The sequence below is a fragment of the Engraulis encrasicolus genome, chromosome 17, assembly GCF_034702125.1.
Source record: "Engraulis encrasicolus isolate BLACKSEA-1 chromosome 17, IST_EnEncr_1.0, whole genome shotgun sequence".
In the NCBI taxonomy this organism is placed as follows: domain Eukaryota; kingdom Metazoa; phylum Chordata; class Actinopteri; order Clupeiformes; family Engraulidae; genus Engraulis; species Engraulis encrasicolus.
In genome coordinates, this window is record NC_085873.1 from 21,656,481 (window position 1) to 21,679,665 (window position 23,185).

General features: G+C 41.0%; 1 protein-coding gene across 1 annotated transcript; it reads right to left on the minus strand.

Moving 5' to 3' along the window:
* Positions 1 to 290: 290 nt before the first annotated feature.
* Positions 291 to 22,811, minus strand: LOC134466942 (receptor-type tyrosine-protein phosphatase H-like). Its single transcript, XM_063220869.1, has 4 exons — positions 22,721 to 22,811; positions 19,895 to 20,143; positions 19,655 to 19,739; positions 291 to 297 (listed from the first exon to the last, which is right to left on the minus strand). Exons 1-4 carry the CDS (start codon positions 22,725 to 22,727, stop codon positions 291 to 293), a joined length of 348 nt encoding a protein of 115 aa, XP_063076939.1. The 5' UTR covers positions 22,728 to 22,811.
* Positions 22,812 to 23,185: the final 374 nt, after the last annotated feature.

The following is a 23,185-nucleotide window of genomic DNA, read 5'->3' on the forward strand; positions in this document are numbered from 1 at the left end:
TGTATCTCTATCTTGGCTGTGCGGCTCATTAGTTTAGTTATTTGGTCTCAACCCCCCTGTACTTGTGAAGTTTCAGCTCATTAAATGCAGATGCTCCATTTGGTGAATCTTGGTGAAGCATGCAGTCCATTTTGTTTTGAATACTTGTACTGCATGTATGTATTTGTATGCATGTGATTGTTGTGTGGTATGTTGTAGTAATAATATATCACAGGGAAGCCAGCCCTGACCCTAATCCTTTCATAACATCCCATCATACACTCTCTCTCCCTCTCTCAACACATCCTCCTTCAGCAGCTGAAGCATAACAAGATTAGAAACAAAATTAATCCACACCCAGACCTTGAGCAAACATGCCCTTTACCGTAGGCCTACCTCTCTCGCATGGCAAACTCAACTTGTTCCTCAACTCTTCTACTCCCCTCCCTCCCATTCAATTTAGGGAGAAAAAGATGCACAGCTGCGTGGATTTGATGGGATTGAGCAAACAAAGCCTGCTGTTCCCAGTGGGTCAGTGGATGTTTACATCGGTCAGAGCTGTTATATGGATTACATAAGATTTCCCAATGCACCTGACTCTCATGTCAGTCACGGTTTTACTGACCGTCAACAACGTGCCTTTGGAATGTCGAATACGACGACTATCAACCCAATTCTTCCCTGAGATGTTTTCCCCCCACGATCAGTACAATATAAAACAAAAACAAACTCTGTAAGCGTGTGGAAAATGGATAAACTACCAGAGCATAATGAAAAACTGAAAGTGCTCTTGGAAATGTGAAAAGCATGTTCTGAGGGAAATTGCCTAGAGATAGCACGTTTAATACAAACCACAAACAAAAACATCAGCATGCACATTTCTATATCAGATTATTTTAAAGAATATTATTGCGCGCAAAAACGAGAAAACATTATAAGAGCATATGGTTTGCTACACCTTGCCATCTAAAACTCCAGAAAACGCTATAGTCATTACATGTCTAGTGAAATAAAAATATAAAAAATAAAGCCTATCTTTAGGTTCTATGTCTACATAATGAAAACGAACGATTTTGTGTAGGGGAACAAAAAAAAAGTCAGATGCGCAAACGCAACAGGTTACCGTGGCTATACCCTTGTAATTGGGACACGGCAACATGTTCCCCAAAAATATAACAGGTTGTATCTTAGTATTATATGCATCACCATTCGTGGGTGTGACAGGTTTTGTGGGGGTAAAGTAGATTCTTACCCGTAAGGTTTCGCCCCTTCTTCTGTGCGTAATGGACAAGCTGCCTATAACGGAGCTATCAACTGTTGCATTGCAGGGCGCACACCTCAGATCTGGCGTCACGGCGTCACGTTCACACCGCCACCTATTTTCCTGTCAACATTCCGATGATGAGAGACCGTCGCCGTCCCCGCGAATCCCCCTCCCCACCACCTCTTTAAGCCAAAGCGCTGCTGTCAATTCTCTAAATCGGAGCTTGTCTGTAATCTTTATCACCCCCCCCCCCCCCTCCTCTCTCATCCGCCTGCCGATGACAATGTATTCAATCAATACAATCCCACGCCACAATCACAATACAATACTCACATGTTTTTTTGAACCTGAGAGATTTCCCAATTGGTATCCGGCGCACTTTTGTGTTAGTTAGTTCGAGTGCCGTAGTTTTCCTATTCACTCTGCGGCATCATTAGCTTGCACACGGGCGCTTCCAGCCACGGACCACTTTATCCGGCGAGCCGCAAATTGAAGTGCATGGCATAGACTCCACTCCGCAGCGTATAGCCTACCTCCCATCTATCTATCGTCCGCTAATCCCCGCGACATAAAGCATCATTCACATCATTATTCAGCCATCTGCGAGAACAAGCATGTCTCAGCAAACCCCTTACTACAAACGATCAAAACCACTCCACGGGTAAGCTGTGCATTTACATTGCATTTGGATTACACAACAGCTTTTATTCATTCAAATCAACACGAAACAACTGTCATAAAAAATCACCTCCCGCTTCCCTTGGTGGTGGTGGCCGATTTCGTTCTTAGAGAAGTACAGAGAGTATAAACTGCGACTTGAACGTCAAATGTTGCATCAAAACGCTGCACACCAATTACTTAACCACTCCACTCGGTGCTGCTGGATGTGGCTGGCTGGGGAGTCCGCAGCCCCGAGACTTTTCTCATTAACTAAGTGGTTTTGCTAAGCGCTCAACCGGCTTCAAATTGAGTGTGAACAGGGTGTGGTGGTGGTGGTGGTGTACTTGGGTTCGCCGAAACAAACAGCAACACAATAGGACATTATTTAAGCTGCCTCCCTCTATACTTTTACTGTGTTAATTGACTACAGTTGACTGTGGATATGAGTCAGCCTTGCCAGTTACGTTGCATCATCCATCCAACCAGCACACAGTATTGCCTGTCCATTTGTTGTAGAGGGTCGGTGGTCTCCTCTGCAGGTCAGAGGTTGAGAAGTGGCCGACTAATCCTGTAGTATTACGGCCCAGTGATGCATGTTAGTGTCCCAGTGCAAATGCAGTGCTGCTTGTGAGAGAAATACACTCTTTCTTGTGTGTGTGTGTGTGTGTGTGTGTGTGTGTGTGTGTGTGTGTGTGTGTGTGTGTGTGTGTGTGTGTGTGTGTGTGTGTGTGTGTGTGTTTGAGAGAGGTTTCAAATGATCTGTCCCCAAACATTATTTTCTGCCACTACCTCTGACAGCGCTTGTACATCTTTAGCAGCCTGCACTTCATGCTATCCTTCTGAGGGAATTGATCTGTTTTTTTTCCATCACCATAATGTTATTTGGCTATGAACAAAATGAATAGAAAGATGAAAGTGCATCCATGGTGTGTTTATTTTGCATTGGGTGAAATCCAGCCCAGAATAAATGTGTCAGAATCAGGACTGGACTAGGACCCCAAAAATGCCATACCAAGGCAGTTTTGCACAGCCCCCTCTACTTTAAAATGGTGTGCCAATCTCTTTGGAAAACAAAAAACAACATCAACATTGGCCTCTGAGGACTTTCAGCCCATTGGGAAATTCCCTGTATGCCAGATTACCAATCCAGACCCACTGCGAAATTCCTTGTATGCCAGATTACCAATCCAGGTCCACTGGGAAATTCCCTGTATGCCAGATGACCAGCTCAGGCCAGGGCATGATATAATCCTCTAGCAGCAGGCACTGTGCTGTAGAGATGATATCATGAGGTTCTATCTATAATGAGTCATTAGGTTTCACCATCCAACTTGCTACAGCTAACAGCTAACTGCAAGTTAACAAAAAAAAAAGCTCCTTATGGACAGTGGCCAGAGCAATACCTGAGGGGCAGGAAGCCACATGTCAGTCAGTCTGGCGGACAGTCAGTCAGACAGTGGTAGCGCTTTATAAGATGGAGCTGCCACTGTGTAGCCTGGGAAATCCCACGCTGCTTTGCCCCAATCGTTCCAATCTGAAAGACAACATGGGATCTGTACCCAGAGAACAGACAAGATCTGTGCCTCCATTCAGAGAGCGGGGAGGGGTGGCAATGACTGCCGTTTGTTTGAATATACAACGGACACAATTGGATATGTCAAATGATACACATTTGTAATGGCCAATTAACAGCTGTCGTGTGCTTAGACCGTTGTGGAGATGTGGGCGCTGAGTAGGGGGCATGGTGTTGGTAATTTGGGGTTGGCCGGGCGCATGTCACTTGGTGAGAAGGGACCATAGCCTTGAAAGACGGCTGCTGTTTCTTCAGTGCCGCGAACTGTTGCTGGATGGCCTCTATTGCGGTGGAACCCGAGAGGCCAGAGTCGAAAATGGGGTGGTCCAAGACCACCGACTTATCTTTATCATTCATGGACAAGAGGTTAAGCCAAGTATGCCTCAGTCCAACCACAGCTAGCGACATGGCCCTGCCAGTGGCTTGTGCCGTACAGCGTGATGTTGGTAAGATGAGGTCAGAGGCTGTCCTGATATTCGCCCACAATGCATCGATGGGTCTGCCTCCTGCTAGCCTCGCGAGCCATCCTACGTACTTCCGCCAAAGGATTGGCTCCACTACTGTAGTCTGGCCGTGCTTCTCTGTGGAGTGCCTGGAGCAGTAGAATTTTGATCGCAACGCCCCCCAGAAAACAGCCAATAATCGAATACGCCCCCCACGTGGGGACGAAAGGGGGAGGACGCTCGTGACAATGACGTACACATCTGCGCCAGAGCCATTGGTCTGCGCTATGTTGTTGTTGAGTAACTGCCAGCGATTGGGTGAGAGGTGTCCAATAATTTCAAACCATAACTGAGTGCAAACTTCCTGCTTCCTACAATCGCTTCAGAGCAAACAAATGCCAGACCATAAATACGAAATGAAATGGTAGTATTATGGGATGGTCAGGACCAGGCTAGCCTTCCGCCAAAGCAGAGTCCATTTCGACCTCCAATGAGGCCAGATAGGAGTGTTGACGTTACTTCCGCCATCTAGGAGGAGCCTGTAAAAGTCCTACACGAAATTCATAATATGCACAATGAAAAATGAATTCAGCATCAGTATTGTTAACTAAAATCCTTGTATAATAGATAGTAGGTAACATCTCAATTATCTTTTAAGTGCTGCCTTGAATATAGAAGCCTTTATCACAATTCAGTGGAAACTTCTTTTAATACTCGAAGACTTTTGCGTGCTCCTCCCAGATGGCGGGAGTAATGTCAACTCGGCTGTATAAGCAGAGATGCTATTCGGCGTGTGTTGATAATAATAAACTCGGACTGTGTACAAACTTCCAAATGCATCGTTTTGTGACTACAGACCATATTTTTACTACTGTAAAAGTTGGTTGTCATGGCAAGTGATTTTAGTGTCGCAATTTTGGAGATACTGCCAGGGTCCATTACCACTTGTACTAAACTATTTGGAATAACTCGTTAACTCGGCTAATGTTTGCCCAAGGTAGAAAATACTTCTGGTGGACTATTGGATGGATGTCAAGGTTCAAATTTAAGCAGATACGAACTCCGGTGTGGTCACGTATGCAAAGAGGATGAAAGATGGCCCGACGCATGTGCGTACCCCGCTTTTATACCCCACGGGTTAGCGGCAATGATGGGTCCACGCATCGGCGGTGATTATAAAGGTGCTTTGGTGGATGTCTCATACGATGACAACATCCCATAGAGATGTCGAACGAGATTGGACTGATTAAGAGAACCTGGAGATTTCAACAAGAATCGTCCACATTAATTGTAAGCAATGGGTTCCTTCAAAATATTTATCCCTGGCAAAGAACATTGAATAGATGAGGTAAAACCAACAGCTGGTAATGTAGTATTTAGTATAATCTCATATTTATTCACTGAGGCCAATGGTTTCAAATAAAGTGCCTTTCACTCACAAACAAGTTCATTTTTGGACAGTTTAGTAGCAAGTCAATCATCTCAATTTCAATGAGCAGCATAGTTGCAAATACAAGGTAATGCAAGGTAGCCTACCATACATTTCTCACTTCTACTTTAAAGGTGCACTATGTAAGATGGTGACCAGAGTAGGTAGGTATTGCAACTATGCTGTTCATTGAAAGTGACCTGCCTATTGCCAAATTTGATCTTTTCATGAATATTTACTAAATAATAAACTAATATTTACTAGTATGACCAAAGTACAGTAAGTTTTCCAGCTAAAAAATACTATTTCTGGACATTGAAAATGGGGGAACAAGGAAAAGATCCCCCTTTTCATATTATGAAAAGTGCAATTTTCCCAGTCATAATGAATACTTAGAATTTGGTTATTGCCTGTCTTCTCTCACCTGCCTGCTCTCTTTCTCTGTCTCAAGCCCTGCATTAAGAGCACAGTGAATGACATCAACTTGGGCAATTCATCAACTACAGAGGGAAATAAGAAAAGGGACTTTTTGCATATACTGTAAGCACAGAATATGGGGTCCACCTAGATGCCACTGAATACCACCATGTAGACTAAACCTTTGATCTCCTTTATGGCAGCAATGAGGAAAAGGTTAGAAGTTACGGGTGTCTTCCCACTTCCCATGAGTCTGTCCCACTTAAATCATATGGCCAATAGAGCTGTTAGCGAGGGAATATTGCTTTGAAATATTGTGTTGTACATATTCATACTCAAAACTTGAAAAGATGTCGATTGACTGCAAACCTCCGTCAGGCAGTTCAGATGAACTAATATTCCAACAGCTGCCATGTATTGTCACAAGATCCTAATTTGGAGATTCACTGGTGGTCTCCCACCTCACACTCCAGTGCTGTGTTCCATTATTCACCCTCTGTACTGTGTACCTTGTTTGAGTGCAGTGAAGTACCCTTTCCACCCTCCGCGATTCACGAGGCGAGTACATTCCGATTCCCGTTCTGTCTGATACACTTAACGGAAATGACGGTTGGTCGCGTGTCATCCGAGTTTACCAACCGCCAATATGCAATTCAACACGGAAGGCACTGTTCCTTATGCTGACACTTTTTAAAGTTACCCCTGCCTCTAATACACATGGCGATTGTCTTTGGAATCAAAACTATGCTGTTATCACGGAGATTCAACCGTTTGACAGATCTGACACTCAACTACGTCACAAACATGGCGGCCGTTGAGTGCGAAAAGTGTACAGTAACTCCACACTTCGAAAAATGGCCGTTTTGGGGGCGTTATCCTGGTAATTTACAGTACACTTTACCGTCGCGATTAGAAATGGAACACCCTGCGTACCCAAACACAGTGCGGAAAGGGCGGACAGTACGAGTACTGGAACACACTTAAGGTCATCTCCTTACTTGAGGTCAAAGGTCATTAACCTGCCTTGTGTGACCTTGTCTGAAGAGCCAACGACCTTGGGTGCATTCTAATATGCGGACCTCTAATATGTCCTCCCTTACTGTACATGAGTGTAGCCTCGTGATGACGTCACTGGCCACAGAAGTGTATTTCAATATCTCGCAAAAGCGCAATTCTAATGTCATTTTCTCATTTGCAACCGGTATGGTGAATGAAGCATAGTGCCCCAAAAGTTGTTGTGGCTAGGCTGATGGCGGGAAACTTTATTGTTTTCTCCATGGAGGTGAGGCGTCAGCGAAATGCGAGGCCACAAGCACAGACCGAGGACGGGACTCCGCATATTGGAATCTTCACCGAGTCGATATATAACCTCCCCTATCTCCATTTGCCTGTAGCCTCGTACTCTACTGACACCACCTTGGTGGAGAAACAAACAATAAAGTTTCCCCACTGTAAGCATAGACACAACTTTTGAGGGCCTTTAACCCATTCAACAGGATTGAAGATTGCAAATTTAAAAAAATCACCTTTCAATTGTGCTTTTGCGAGATATAGATTAAAACTTCTATCATATGAATGACGTGTTGTCTTGCATCACGGGGCCACACGCAAAAGAAGAGACAAGAGGTTAGATATTGACTTGAACTCCAGGTGTGTGTGTGTGTGTGTGTGTGTGTGTGTGTGTGTGTGTGTGTGTGTGTGTGTGTGTGTGTGAGAGAGAGAGAGAGAGAGAGAGAGAGAGAGAAATGTAAAGCTTTTTCATGCTATTTTTTTCTGATATGTATTTATCTAATTATTTGTTATTTAGACCCTACATAACTTAAAATTAGGAATTTGGCGTTCATTTTAATTGTAAATCTGCTACAGGTATACAAAACAACTACAGCCATCTCTTCTATATTGGATGAAAAAAGAAGAAAAAAAGACACAGGTAAAATCTCTTTGCCTGCTTAGCCACATTTACATGTAGGCCTAGGCCTATATCTGGTGTCTTCATGTGCACTCCAGAGCTATTAATCAAACCCACAGCCTCACTGCTACTACAATATCTAGTGTCGCCCACAACGTCCATTTGTTTATACTCATTTCAACTCCGATGTGAGAGACTTCTGAGTGCTACTGGGTACTAAAGTCAACTAGGCTATTACCCAGGGTGTTTTTACAGTAAATGTAGGCCTACTAAAATGAACTACCAGGCATCTTTTACACATTTTCTTAAAAAATCCAAACAACATATCATAACCTCATGACTTCTTAGAGGAACATTAAGACACATGAGTAGTACATCAGGGAGTTTGACATGCAGGCACTATGCTGTGGACAAAGATTTGCTGACTTGTTGCAGATGAACGGTTATCTCAGTACACTTCACAACAAAATAACAAGAGGTACTGAACATCAATTTTCACTTGGAAAATATGTGAAAGTCTGTAAAATACAAAAAAAATTTAACGTGAAAAAATATAAAGATTTTGTGTTGTAATTTCTAATGTTGCTTCACCAAAAAGAAATTTAAGAAATTTTAACATCATATCTCATATGAAACTCTCTACAACATTGTCTTTCTGGTGATCAGTCAGGTGTCTTTGATACTGGCTAACCCCAACCCCACCACCTTGACTAACGAAAATTCTGCAGGAAACACTGTTTTGTCATATATAAATTTGCATATGAGTGAGAACATTTTTATCTTCTCAGTAGGCTACTACAAGTACTACTACTGTTACTACTACTACTACTACTACTACTACTACAAGTACTACTTCTACTACTTTTACAGTTTCTTATTACAAGTTTTACCCAGATTCCTTTGTGGATACGCTGGTGTCATAGGTACTTTGAGATTGCACGTTCCTATCTTGAACTGACTTTGATGGCTGCCTTGAAGCCAGAGGGATCCCAGGAGCAGTAATGTTGACATATGTGTGAATGTCTTCATATACATGGTCCATTTCAGCTGTTCCTTGTTCCCTGTGAATAAATCATAAAGTAGTATGCCAATCAGGCAGTTAAATAACCGCATTCAGACAAATCAGTGATGAGCACTTGTAGCAACACCAAATAGCACATTTTAATTGTAAAAGTAATTGTAAAAGTAAAGCTCCCACAGTAATGTTCCCAAAGAGAGTGTGAAAGGAACTTTTAAATTCCCTTATCCACCTTGTCAGCAATGACTGCGTTACCATATGAACACACCAAAAGAGACAAAAGCTACAAAGCATCGCTGGACAGTTTTCATAGCAAGAACAACATGAGTGACAAACGTGACAGAGTATTAAAAGCAGAATGCAATCATTGCACGGTTATTGGTCCTGTCTTATAGCTTAATGCATGTCTTGAAGGGCTGAAAAACAGTTTTTAATATTTAATAACAGCAAATTTGGTGAAAAGGTTAAAAAATTTATTAAAAATGTTGGTTTTAAGTTGATGCTGTATATTAGCCATGTTTTTTCCTAATAAAAAAATATTGTTGGCAATAAAACATTTCTCTCAGTTGAGATAATATGATAAAGTGTAGAATGGCAAGTAGAGAGGGGAAAATATATGTTTATATTAATATTGTGAGTAATATCGATATCGCAGTATACAGTCATGTAATCGTGTATTGCATATCTTTCTAATATCGTGCAGCCCCAGTGTCTTATTAATTACATTACATTTTTACATTACATAGCATTTAGCTATGTAGCCATTGACCAAAGCGACCTACAAGGAGGAAACAGGGTAAGGCATCTAATGTAGGTGCAGTGTACCGTTGCAACACTGACAGTACATACACACCGAGATATTCGCGCTCACGTAACGTGTCCGCATCACGAGTCCGAGAGGTTTGCGGGCTGCCTTGCAAACGGCACAGTCAGCGTCCACGTTCTATCCGTGGGCAGCAGCCATTCATTTTCAATGGAGCCCGCTCATTGAATGTGGACGTCCGCACAGGAAAATAGACTCGAGTTCTATTTTCAAGGAGCATCCGGTCAGGCCGGACATGCGCTGAACTTACACCGCGCTTACACCGCACTCCTGTGTGCAAGGCATGATCTGTTTACATGTATTCTAACCGTTTCGGACTGACATCGGACGCGTTCAGTGGACGTCCACGCTTGCGGTGTGTATGCACCGTGACAGCATTGTCCAACACAAGGTCAAAGAAAGTGCAGCAAAAAAGATGCATTAAAAAATTGGCAAAATGTAGATAGACATAAAGACGCAGTGTGCAGTTGCAACACTGAGAGCATTGTCCAACACATGGTAAAAGAATATGTAGCATAAAATAATAAGGGTAACAAAGCAAATCATCTAGGTGCAGTGCACAGTTGCAACACTGACAGCGATGTCCAACACATGGTAAAAAAGAAGTACATTCTTGTCCATCGTGCGGCAATTTATTAACAAAACAAAGTTTCGGCCCGTATGGCCTTTCTCAAGTTTTTACACAAGCAAAGTGAAGACACCCCTTATAAATTGTCCTCTAGTTTGTCCTCCAGTTGACAGCTTGATGTCACTTTGATGTGAAGGTTGATCTATTTAAGTTTTTTCGCAACATTAGGCTGCGTGAGTTTTTTGCCACCACTCAGTCAGCATCCCAGTTGGACATACTGTAAATACATCAGTCACAACACCAACACACAAATACCCTCTTTCGACCAAAAAGTGACTTTATACCTCCAGCCAACCGCAGTGCCTCGATTGAGACATTCTGTAGATTGGTTGACCAAGATGCGACTGAACTGTTGAAAAGAAAACACAAATTCAACACTCATAGTAACTTATCGGCTGATGAAAAACAAGCACTAAATGATTTACGATCAGATGAATCCTTAATTATTAAACCTGCTGATAAAGGAGGAGGTCTTGTGGTTTTAAATCGATCTGACTATGTGAATGAATGGGAAAGACAACTGACCGATGATGTGTTTTATGAAAAATTACCTGGGGACCCAACTCGATCGTTCCAAAATTTGATCTTTGATACACTTGATGAATTTGTTCATACAGGAGACATAAGTAAAAAAGAGATGCAGTTTTTAAGAGTAGATAACCCAGTCATCCCGACCTTTTACGCGCTTCCTAAAATACATAAGAACCTCCAAAAAACCCTTGGTCGTCCGATCGTGGCTGGTATAGGCTCTCTGACAGCCTCTATGTCTACTTTTGTTGATCATTTTATTCGCCCCCTAGTAGAGGCTGCACCATCTTTTATCAAAGACACTGGGCATTTACTGTCAGTTATTGACACTGTTAACCCTCTTCCAGCAGATGAGATTATTCTTGTGACATTTGATGGGAACGCTCTATATACCTCTATACCCCATGACGAAGGTTTGGAGGCATTAGAACATTTTCTTTCCAAACGAGCAACTTCCCAAAACCCATCCACAAACTGCATACTGGAATTTGCCAAATTAATCCTGACATGCAATCATTTCCTGTTTCAAGATGGATGGTTCTTACAGAAACGAGGGGTAGCGATGGGCAGTCCTTTTGCCCCGTCCTTCGCTAATATATAGGCCTACATGAGGTTGTTTGAAGAAAAACACATCCAACAACAGGTTCACATCACATCTAATACTCTGGAAACGTTACATAGATGACGTAGTGGCCCTGTGGCGTGGGAGCATTGATGACTTAAAAGATTTCTTTACTTATCTTTATAACTGCACCGAATGTTTAACTTTTTCAATGGACTTCGATTCGACCCGTATCAGCTTCTTGGATGTGTGGATCATACGGGAAAATGACACACTTTACACTGATTTATTTACTAAACCGACAGCACACAACAGTCTTTTAACCCTCCTGTTATCCTTTTATCAATTATCATTTTGACCCCAGCCATTTAAATGTCTACAAAAATCAGTAGAAGCAAAAACTTTTGCACCGGTTTATGCCTCAGATATTTACAATTGCTCTGTTAAGGACATAAAATGCCCTTTAGATAAGTCCTAGCACACACACAGCCCACACACCAAAAGAACTAATCCATGACTAGGCGAAAATGTGCAACAACTGCCCAAAAGTTGCCTTGCATTAGTTTTGGCCCTCGTCCACATCATACATATTGTTAGTTATCAGAGCCCTAAATAAAGCAAAATGTTCTGTTCTAAATAAGTCATGTTCATGTATTTTACATAATCTAGACAGATTGGAACATATATTAGCAAAATATGGATGTTCCATTTATGTCTACGACACTTAAAATCATTTGGGGTCAAATTGACACAGATGTAACCAAAATGTGTACAGCACTTTTGTGGAAATTTCACTTTTTTCACATTGACCCCATATATTTAGGAAAAGTCATCAAATATGAAGCAAAAGAATTATGTACATCATGTATTTTTCAGACGTTAAACATTGAAAGGGGTCAAATAGACCCCAAGGATAACAGGAGGGTTAAGAGCCGACTCTTGTCATCCTCTTCCACTTAAAAGCAGCCTCCCCTAATAGTCAGTTCTGCAGAGTCAAGCGTATCTGCAGTAAAGAGGCTGATTACGCACGCAACATAAACACCATGGAGTCCAAGTTTTGAGCGCGCGGATACAAGTAATCTCATATCATCTCTGCAAACGATAAAATAAAAAAAAGACACAGGTCGGATCTATTGCGTTACAGGCCAAAGAAAAAAGAAGAACCCGCCATTATATTTTCTACATGCTATTCAAAATGTTCTGAGCAACTGAAGAGTATTATTAACTGTCACTGGTACATACTCAAATCAGATATTAATCTTGGTGATGCATTTCAGAACCCACCACGAATAGTTCACAAACGTGGTAAAAACCTAAGAGAGAGGTTAGTAAACTCTGATCTTCCACCATTGACTGTGCCCTCCAAGTCGGTTCTAACCCCCATTCCGGATGATAACCGTAAATGCTCCTGCGCGCAATGCAGTTATACTTATAAATGCACTACATTTAAACACCCTCATACAGGTAAAAGTATTCCCATTAAGGGCATTATCACATGTAACACAAAATCTGTTATTTATCTGATTACGTGCCCATGTGGAAAGTCATATGTTGGAAAAACTAGTAGGGAGTTAAAAGTACGCATTGCAGAGCATCGCTGCACTATTCGCTGCAAAAACCTTAACTATCCAGTTGCAGTGCACTTTGTGGAAGCTGGCCATTCGGTCTCTGCACTAAAATATATACGGATTGAAAAGGTATCTCTGCCTAGACGGGGTGGTAACCTTGAACGTTTACTATCTCAGAGAGAAAATTATTATATCCATTTTCTTAGGACATTGGTTCCTTTTGGTCTAAATGTGGACTTTGAACTGAAATGTTTTCTCTAATTAGACTCAATGTAACTGTGCAGATCATCTGGCCTTGATTGATGGGTGTCAAGATGAGACAATACTTTTCATGACGGCCTCTAGTGACCTGATCTTAAAATTGCAAGTGTTGTTCTCACTTTGCCTTCCCATCACGTAATTATGTATATAGTTTACTTGGGATTTGGATCTCTTGCACTCATAGGGGCTGATGTATCACTTTGTGTTTTGTTTTCCTTTTAATTTGTATAAATTGTCTTATCTGTTACCTGTCCTTTAGATATTATTGCCAATTTTGAAAACATGATGTAATCAAGATGTGATGAGATTCCACCTTGTCTGGCAGGTGTCATGGAACTGATTAACCGGCTGCTGTCAGCCAATCACAAACTAGAGGACAATTTATAAGGGGTGTCTTCACTTTGCCTGAGTAAAAACTTGAGAAAGGCCATACGGGCCGAAACGTTGTTTTGTAAATAAATTGCAGCATGATGGACAAGAGTGTGCGGTATCTTCTTCTACAAAATTGATCTTGCACCCGCTACCTGCACCTCGAAACCTCTGGTGTGCGTTGGTTTCCTCCTTCAAAAAAGAAGTACGTAGCATGAAATAATGATACATAGAGAGCAATTTAGGTACATAAAAGATGTTAAAGTGGTACTGTGCCATTTTTGGTAATAAGCTTATTATACACCTCTTCTTGAGTTAAATGATTGAGCTTTACCTTTCTGTACTTCCAATCATTCTCTGGGTATGACAGTGCAAATTGTACCTCTGAGCTAATAGTTAAAGGTCCACTCTAATAGAAAACCATTCTTACATGTTATGTGCACCATTATTCAAAACCCATAAACCTGAATCATTAATTAAGTAAAAAATAATTTGGGTTTATAATTTTATAGGTTTTAGTTAATTTACAAAATACACATTTCTGATTGGATATCACATATGTGACGTCACAAGCCGAATTTCATGACTCCGGAAATATCGATTTTTTTTACAAGAATTAAAACAAGATTTTTTTGTAATGCTTCAACGCTGTTTTATATGGCATTGTAGGCCTACTGTGGGTACCGGTAGTTGTTGTGCCTACATGTTGGCAAACCACTAGGTGGCACCGTTACCTCATATTTCAGAGCCATGGGGACTGTTGTTTACTCTGAGACGAGGCTACAGCTGAGCTAGCAAGCCAAAGTGCGACTCGAGATGAGTTGCAGACATGACGCTGTCCTGACTGACTATAAAGTTTGAAAATGTACTTCCGAGTCTACATTACAACTTAGTTCTTACAGATTTGATCACTTTTCAAACACAGTATGTTGATGTAATTTGTAAAGACCGCGATTGTTGTCCTGGGGTGGATTTCTCGAATCCGACCAAAATTAGCCTTCGGACCAAGTAAGTACGAACGAAGTCCGACACAACAACTAACCAACAACGATGATTTCTCGAAAGCCTCAAACCAACAAAGTCCGATGTAGGTACGAAGTAAGTCCGATGAAATTCCAACCAAGTAAGTTCAGACGCACGATGAAGTTGTCGGAAATGCTCGGAGTGTCTCGCCTCAGCTCGGGTGCATTTGTCGCAAAGCAGTGACGCTGTCAAATTCACACAGTGCCTGTCAAATTCAGGCTATACATCTATCAAAGTCCACAATCTTTGTCAACACAATCATGTCCCCGACTTCACCCCTCTTCAACTGCAGTTACCAAATGCGACATTACAATCCACCATGTATTATTTGTAGGTTCTGCATATAATGTTTAATATTGTAGGCTATAGCCTACCACTAATATGGAAGCACGGTTGGTGAGTGAGTGGTTAGAATGTCGGAATTTCAAACACGTTTGCCGTTTCCTTATCGGAGGCGTGAGTTCAATCCCCGGTGAATAGCCTATAATAACCACCCATCACATCTTTTTTCCAGAACGGCAAGCGAAGTCATTCTCACGCTCATGGGCAACGCAACACTTTCAACAGGTCATGGCCAGGCAGATTGCAGTTAAATGCTGCTTGAAATGATAACTGAAATTACGCTTGAGAATTAATAAAACATATCAGAATGTTTCTTTAATTTTCCAGTCTGCACGCGTCTTTACGCGCAACGTAAGCGGGTGGAACTGCCATTATTGCCGTTGTAGGGGGCCTACATAAAGACCCGCAGGAAGGGACCTATGGAAGGGGCCGTTAATGTCTGTAAACATGGCACATTCAAAGTCCTTCAACGTCGGAAAAGACCTGTTAACACAATCATATCCCCAAAATCCACCCCATTAAATGCAATAACCAAATGTCGGTCTACACATCACCATCAATGAAGAGCAATGGGCGGTGAATGGTAAGCGCGAAGGCATTTTCAGTGTGACAAGATTTCGATTCCCTCAGTAAGATAGGCCTACATTAAACGCAGGTGCCTATTCCTCTGCGCAACTGTTTATCCAACCTCTCTGTGTGTGCGTAAAGTGGCCGATCCACGCGTGCTGTTGGGCGCGCTTGTGGAGCTCTGGCATCCGAGAGTCTTTGCCTCGTAGCCACGCACGCAGTCACATTAAGGCCAAGTCAAATTGCTTTTCACCTGTATTTTACAAAAACACAAAACGATGGCCCAATTCACACAGATAGAGAAAGAATGACACGATGCGCTGTGTTGTTTTCTGATCCCCCTGACTGCACTGCACTTCGTGCGCCATGGGCCATGGCGCTATTTGGAGTGTGCTCACTGCTGAAACAACATTTGCTTTAACAGTAGCCTATTGGCCGGCTACTTGTGACAGACGTGTATTACAATAGTAGAATTGAAATGAAAAGAAGAATATGAATACTATAAGACCTAGTAGGCCTAACGCGAAGAAGTGTCCTATTCTTGTCATCACGCTCGCCTTTCCGAGTGCCTTCCCATTACGCACTATTTCAACATACTAGGGCAGTTGCATAATGTCCATTTTTTGAACTTGTTGTAGCCTACGATGTAGTTTGGAGTTCTTGTGGACTAAGGCATAGCCTACAATGCAAGGAATAGGCCTACAAGAAGGATCACCGCACACTGGTGCCTTTTAAAAATAATAGTGAACAGCGCATTTCGCAATGGCAACTTATAGGCTACATGTATTTCCATGTAGCCTATGCTTGTTGGAGTTTAATCAAAATGTGCTATTGGCTTTGTTATGTGTGGAGATATGTGAGCAATTAAATAATCTGCATTCATGCGAGATGCTGCTTTTGGTGTGGGTTCAAATCCCGATGGTAATCAAACGGTTCTTTTTTTGGCGCAGCTTTGATTGATCGGAGCTCGTGAAGCACGATAGTGGAACATACAATTTCCTAGGCCTACTATATTTGGACAATATTTTTATCCCCTATTTGAATATTGTGTTGGTGGGGTTTTTTTTTCAGCCCTGTTCGTCACATGACTAGACATTTGGTGTAGTATGGGTCGGAGGCTTGTGCACTTGGTGGCAGTAATCGATCGATGTTGCTTGAACTCTGCCTGAACCCGCCCCAAACCACGAGCAAGAGTGACGTGCTTTCCAAAACAAATGTGAACTAGCTAACCATGCTAGTCGTTCAAATTCCGACAGTAGTACTAACGAACAGCCCCTACTTCGTTTTGCGGGAACACCTGCGTCGTTCGCACCAACATCGGACGAACGACTAACTACATTACTTGTAAACATTGGTACTTTGTAAGTCCGAACGAAGTGTTCCAGAAACAATTTTGTCGCAGCTGGGTGGTTAGTTGCTACATTAGTTAGCAACGAAGGTTTCGAGAACGGTAGCCCTGGCCATTGCAAAAACATACAGTAGCAGCTGGAGAAATGACAAGGCTAACAATGTGAAACGATAGCAGCACGAAGACATGGGATTGACGGCAGGCAAGAATGGGGTGTTCGATCGTTGAAATTATAATTCATAGGAGCCCTGACATATAATTTATTTGGAAACGGATCGTGAGACTGCTAATGGTGCTCGCCTGGGTGTCAGTCAACACATCGGTGAGTAGGACTAGCTAGCCTGCTAGCTTCGTCGATCTACTGTGCTTTCAGGGCTGGGTGGGTGGAATAGCTGTAAATATGATACAGTATGTAACAGATGAAACACTTTCCGTAACTTTGGCTCCCTTGATTAACCGTTCAGCTACCATATACCGGTGTGAACATAGATTGTAAGTGTGTCAGATTATACATATGCTGTCTCTCAAATCACGCACTTGTGCACTTCGGGCACTGTTTTTCAGTGGCTAATGCGCTCACACTGAAAATTTCAGTTGAACCAGTGCACTGAAAGTGCCAGGATGATCCCCTAACATTGGCGGAAAATGCAGTGCAGAATGATGGACACTGCACGCACTAAACGGCGGCCATGTTGACAATGACACGGAGGAAATGTGGCATTCAGTTCAGTAGAAGAGTTTGGTCAACAGTCTCCTAATTATGTAAGTAATGTTGATGGGACACCAACCTTTGTATGCCAACCAAAGTATTGTATGTGTGATTGTTGTCCTTTGGGGTGAAGGACATGGAAATACAAGCACCAGACACTGTGCATTGTAAACAGTAGCCAACTCGTATTTTGGCGAGCTAATGCCATGCTCAGCCGTCACTTCCAGTGAGGGCACAGTGCATAGTGCTCAAATTTTTCCACAACACTATGCACTAAAGACCTCAGTGCACTGTGTGCACTGTGCACTGACTGTCAGTGCACTCACAAAAGTGCGTCATTTGAGACACAGCCATTGTCTCTGTGTGACATGTTCTACTCTTTTGGTGCTACTGGCTATTCCAGACTGTTTAGAAACCCCATGTTGCTACTACGTGTTGATACTACTACTTTCGAGGTCAAGTTTACAATGTTAGATATTCACCCCAACAGCGAAAATGTCGGGGGGCAGATTTGGTATCAGAGCTATTTGTTTCACTGGTAACACTTTATAATAATGTTCCTTAGTAAAGACTCAGTAAATAATTAACTAATGATGAATAAAACATTAACAAATGTTTTTATTATTAACTAAGCTTTATTAATGCTTTATAAAATATCTACAAATGATATCTGCGAGATTTTACACACCTTATAACACAGTATTTTATTCATTTACAAGCAACTTGTAAATGTTTGATAAATATAAAATATTAACATAGCATTTCCTAGTCATTTACTAGCATTTGTTTACATTTCCTAGTCATTTACAAACGTTTGTTAATGTTTTGTTCAACAATAGTTAATTATTTATTAAGTCTTCATAATGCTTTTTTGCATCCATTATTCTAAAGTGTTACCGTTTCACTCCATGTCTGTGGACGGTGTCCTATATTTTATAGCCTACAGTGGTGTTGCGCTTGGAAGTTTGCTTGGAGGTGTGGAGACGTGGGGAAAGCTAATAACCTAGCCTTGTAGTTGCAGAACTCGTGCTGTTAGACTTTCTACTTCATTGAAATTGAAAACATTTCTTTGCAAACTGTTCGCAGTCTTGGATAATGAACACAATGCACTCTATAACGCAAAGAGATAGTATATTTGAACTATAACATCACTATCGTATCCGCACTCAAATTTCACAGCTCCCACAGTGTGCACAGATCCAGTTAGCCAAGGCGCTACTAATGACCCGGTGTGCGTTCCATTCCCCACACTGTGCACTGTGTACTGAGATGCAGTGCACTTCCCACCCTCAACTTAACGGCAAATAAGTGCAGATATTTTGGCTGACACAAGTGTGTGGATTGAGACGTGATTTTTCATCTTTTGACATCAATTCCGGCTCGTTTTTGTTTTTGGGGGGCGGGACTAAGAGTGTTGAAAAACGGTTAAAACAACGTTTACAAACAGTCCTTACTACTGAACAAAACAACTTCTGTACATTAGAGTTCTGTTTCTGGACACATGAAAACACGTTTGAAACCATGTAAACTTATAGTTTTCTATTAGAGTCGTCATTTAATATTTACAGTAGTCCTATGAGACCAGCTGGCGGCTAGCTGATCTCATAGGATTCAATGTTAATTGCTTGCTTGGAGGTAAAATTTGCACTGCCATACTCAGAGAACGACTGGAAGAACAAGAAAAAGGTCAGACTCAATCATTTAACTCTAGGAGAGGTGTAAAAAAAAGCTAATTTCCAAAAATGGGACAGTATCACTTTAAAAGCAGTGGCTTAAGGAATGAAGCTAAAACCTAAGGAAAGAAAGCTGAAAAAAAACTAACGCCACGAGGTGAGTAGATAGTTATTATAATGTCAGGCCTATGTCTTAGATAGAGAGACATGCAATTTCAATTGCATGACCTGTGCATACTGTATGAAGAAACCGACAATAAAGTTGACTTGACTTGACTTATTTGTTGTTGACTTACTGTGAAGTCTTGTGATCTCCAAGGGCAATAGCATTGGAATATTGGGGTGTGGCATCAGGTTTTTCATATATCTGCTGCTATTGTAAATGTAAAGAAATTGACAATAAACTTGACTTGACTTGACTTGACTCTTGAGTTCCTACTGGGTTGCTTTAAAACACAAGATTACATATAATCATCAGTTTATTGCTTATAAAATCAGTTTATTAGTCATAGCATTAATGTTCTACTGATCATAAAAAGGAAAGCAGTGTTGTTGTCATACCTGGTTCTTCGTCGTAAGAGAATCACACCAGCACCAGCAGCCAGACCCAATAACATGATGACCAGCACTGGAACCCAGATCACCGCTGAGGACAGCAGGAAACATTATTATACATACATAGTAAATGGGCTTACTTGACATGTTTGAAAAGAAATGTCTACTTTGTTCTCTGTCCAAAGCATGGATAATTATTGCATGACAGAAATCAACAACTGATCATAATTGGTTGCACATCCTTACTTGATTGAGTTTGACAGCTGATCCATTGAGGTGAACTCCTCATTGCTCCGGAGAGTGTGGTAACACTAAAACTGTATGATTTAGCCGGCTGAAGTCCAGACACAACCCGTGTTGGTCCTGAGTCATTATCGTCAATATTCCCACTGCCGTTCACCTCGATCTTACTCCACACACCTACTGGCTTATCCCACTTTATGGTCACAGAGAAGTCTCTAGAGATACAGTCCGCATTGGTCACCCTTGCAGGAACTTGGAACAAAATACAAATTGATGGGAATAAAAGTCATGTTAATTTTAACCAAATGTATGAAATAAAATGTAAAAATGTCAATCACATAAATGTTAACTGTGTGTGCACTGCATGGGTTTCTTTTGCTGCTATTCCTAATAGAGTGACATAGCCAGAATATATACAGTGAGGAGAATAAGTATTTGATCCCTTGCTGATTTTGTTGGTTTGCCCACTAATAAAGACATGATCATTCTATAATATTAATGATAAAATGTATTCTAATATTGAGAGACAGAATATCAAAAAGAAAATCCAGAAAATAACTTTGAAGAATATAATTTTACTGATTTGTATTCTATTGAGGAAAATATTTATTTGACCCATCTAGTCAAAGAAGACAAAATACTTGGTGGCAAAGCCCTTGTTTTCTCATACAGAGGTCAGATGTTTCTTTCAGTTAATGACAATGTTTGTGGATATATTAGAAAGGATTTTTGTCCACTTTTCTTTGCAGATCATCTCTAAATCACTTAAGTTGCATGACTGTAGCTTGCCAAATGGGAGCTTCTGTTCCCTTCACAGGATTATTATAGGGTTAATGTTTGGAAACTGTCTAGGCCGCTTCATGACCTTAATGTGCTTCTGCTTGAGCTACTCCTTCGTTGCTTGGGCTGTATGTTATGGATTATTATCATATTGGGAGGCCAATCCATGACCCACCTTCAGTCTAGTGGTGGTGGGAAAGAGATTGGCATGCAGCATTGTACGTTTACATGTCTCCCTCCATCCATTTCTTGACAATGTGAAGTTGTCCTGTGTCTTGGCCAGACAAACAACCTCAAAACATAATGTTACCACTTTCATTTATGATGTTGGAGAAGGTGTTGTTCTTGGGATCATAGGCAGCATTTCTCTTCCTCCAAACACATCGAGTTGTGTTAATGCCAAACAGTTTGATTTTGGTGTCATCTGATTCCAGCACCTCCCAATCATATCCTAATCCAGTTTGATGTTCATTGGCAAACCTCAGGTGAGCCTGAACAGGTTCCTTCTGAAGCCGGGGTACCATACATGCACTGCAGGATTTTAATCCGCTGTGGTATCAAGTGTTCCTAATAGTTTTCTTAGTGATTGAGGTCCCAGCTGCCTTGAGATCATTTCCTAGCTCCTCCCATACAGTTTTAAGGTGCTTTATCTACTTTTTTCTGGTTATTAAATTCCCACAAGATCAAATCTTGTATGGAACCAGAGACAGGCCTATGATTGATGATCATTCTGTATGTCCTAAAATTGGGAAGAAATGCAGCAACAGTTTGCTCTTTAACATCCAGGAACCCATTTCAGCCTTGTTGATTTCTTAAATCTTGTCCCTGACATCCTTTGACAGCTTTTTGGTCTGTCCCATGTTGGCGAGCTTAGTTTGATTGATTGACTGATTCTATGGACTGATTCTGCAGATTCAATGTGTCTTTTGTGCAGGTTACTATTAACAGGTGTGTTCAATTCAGATAACAAGTTGATTGGAAGTGCCATTTGATCTGCGGGATCAGAACTCTTAATGGTTGGCAGGGGATCAAATACTTATTTCCCTCAATTAAATATAAATCAATTATTATATATTCTTTAGAGTTAATTTCTGGATTTTCTTTTTGATATTCTGTCTCTCCATATTAGAATACATATTATCATTAACATTAAAGACTGATCATGTCTTTATTAGTGGGCAAACCAATAAAATCAGCAAGGGATCAAATACTTATTCTCCTCACTGTAGATCAGCTTTGCATCACATACTTGGCTACATTTGATACATTTAATTCAGAATGAACTCATTTAAATGAATGAATTAAGCTTAAAGGGACACTGTGCAGGAAATGGTCAAAAAAGGTATTGCAACTATGCTGCTCATCTTTACATGAAAGTTTACTAAGTAATAAACAAATATTTTCTAGCACGGTCCAAGAAGAGTAATTTTTGCAGCTAAAAATGGCTATTTTTGGAAATTCAAAATGGCGGACTATGGAGAAGATCCCCCTTTTCATGTATGAAAAGTGCAATTTTTCCAGTCATAATGAATGCTTAGAATTTGATGGTGGTGGTAAGTATTCATGAAAAAGGTAACATTAGTGAATGGGTAGCATGGATTCTGGAAATAAACAACTAAAAATCTCACACAGTGTCTCTTTAATTCCGCTTTGAAAATTCATGTAAACACTTAACAATTCGGAATTAAGTGAAAGATAAAATAAACTCGATGGAACTATTTAATTCAGAATTATTAATTCAGAATTAAAAACTCATGTAAACGTAGCCCTAGTTACAGTGTTTTTGTGTAAAACTATGTAATGGACTATGATGTGAAAAATAGTTTGATGCCCTCTTTAAATCTAAATCTAAAGAAAACGTAAATTCACTGAAACGGACAGTATGGCATTTTTTGATGTACTAAAGTGTTATTTACAAATAACAATGAAATAATTACCGGTACATCAATAAATGACGACACTTGAAAGATTTCCGAAAGAGATATTGACACCAAAGATGTGCTCATTGATGCAATAACATCTTGATATGTAAGAATCAAGAGACCCTACCCGTCATCTCTGAAAATGGGTATTCTTTGCTTCTTTCTCCCTCAAACACGGTGAAGAGAGTGAACGAGTATTCATCCCCAGGAGTGAGAGGTGAGACTGTGTGTGTCACTATGGTCAATGTATCTGACCGAGTGATGTTGGTCTCCTTCCCATCTCTGTCTACCAGTGTGTACGTATAGATATTGTCATTGTCAATTTTACTCCACTGCAGCTCTAGCTGAGTCTCAGTGCGGTTTGTCACGTATACTTTACTGACAGAACGGGGAGCTAAAAGAGATGCAGAGGACAACAGAGAGAAATATTAATATAATATGACCATGAAAAGAGAGACTGAAATGTAAATGTAAACAAATTATGAATGACAAATGATCATTGATCATTACGTACAGAAAGTACATTGAAAGTGACACAAAAGTCATACTGAAGACGTTTAATCTTCCAGGAACAAGTAACCATTTTCTTTGA